Source organism: Penaeus monodon, chromosome 29, assembly GCF_015228065.2.
Source record: "Penaeus monodon isolate SGIC_2016 chromosome 29, NSTDA_Pmon_1, whole genome shotgun sequence".
Classification (NCBI taxonomy): domain Eukaryota; kingdom Metazoa; phylum Arthropoda; class Malacostraca; order Decapoda; family Penaeidae; genus Penaeus; species Penaeus monodon.
Genome location: NC_051414.1, coordinates 9,744,205 through 9,744,499, shown reverse-complemented (window position 1 = coordinate 9,744,499; position 295 = coordinate 9,744,205). Strand labels below are relative to the sequence as shown.

The 295-nt window shown below is 61.0% G+C and overlaps 1 protein-coding gene across 1 annotated transcript in view; it reads left to right on the top strand.

The window, feature by feature from the left end:
• LOC119591727 (balbiani ring protein 3-like) overlaps positions 1-295 on the top strand; it is a gene marked incomplete in the record, with an annotated part of 83,966 nt that overhangs the window by 19,912 nt on the left and 63,759 nt on the right. The window contains 1 exon segment of the mRNA XM_037940476.1: positions 23-274. Coding sequence (XP_037796404.1) covers positions 23-274 — 252 coding nt within the window.

Here is a 295-nt window from a genome sequence, read left to right as displayed (position 1 = left end):
CGCTTCCCTTCGCCCTCCTCAGGATGCAGACCCAAAGCGAGGTGCGAGAAGCGAGGCGGGGAGTGCATCGAGGGCAAGTGTGGCAGCAACATGAAGGAGATAAAGCAGGGCTGCGGGAAGTCCACCTGTTCCTGCTGCGCTCCTGTAGGAGGGGGGTGCAAGGAGTCAACCAAATGCGCGAACAGAGGAGGCACGTGCGTCACGGCGTCCGAGTGCGACGACAAGGGCGCCAAGAGGAGAGGCTGCGGCAAAGGGTGTGTGTGCTGTAATGAAGGTGAGTCATGGGTTATGCCTC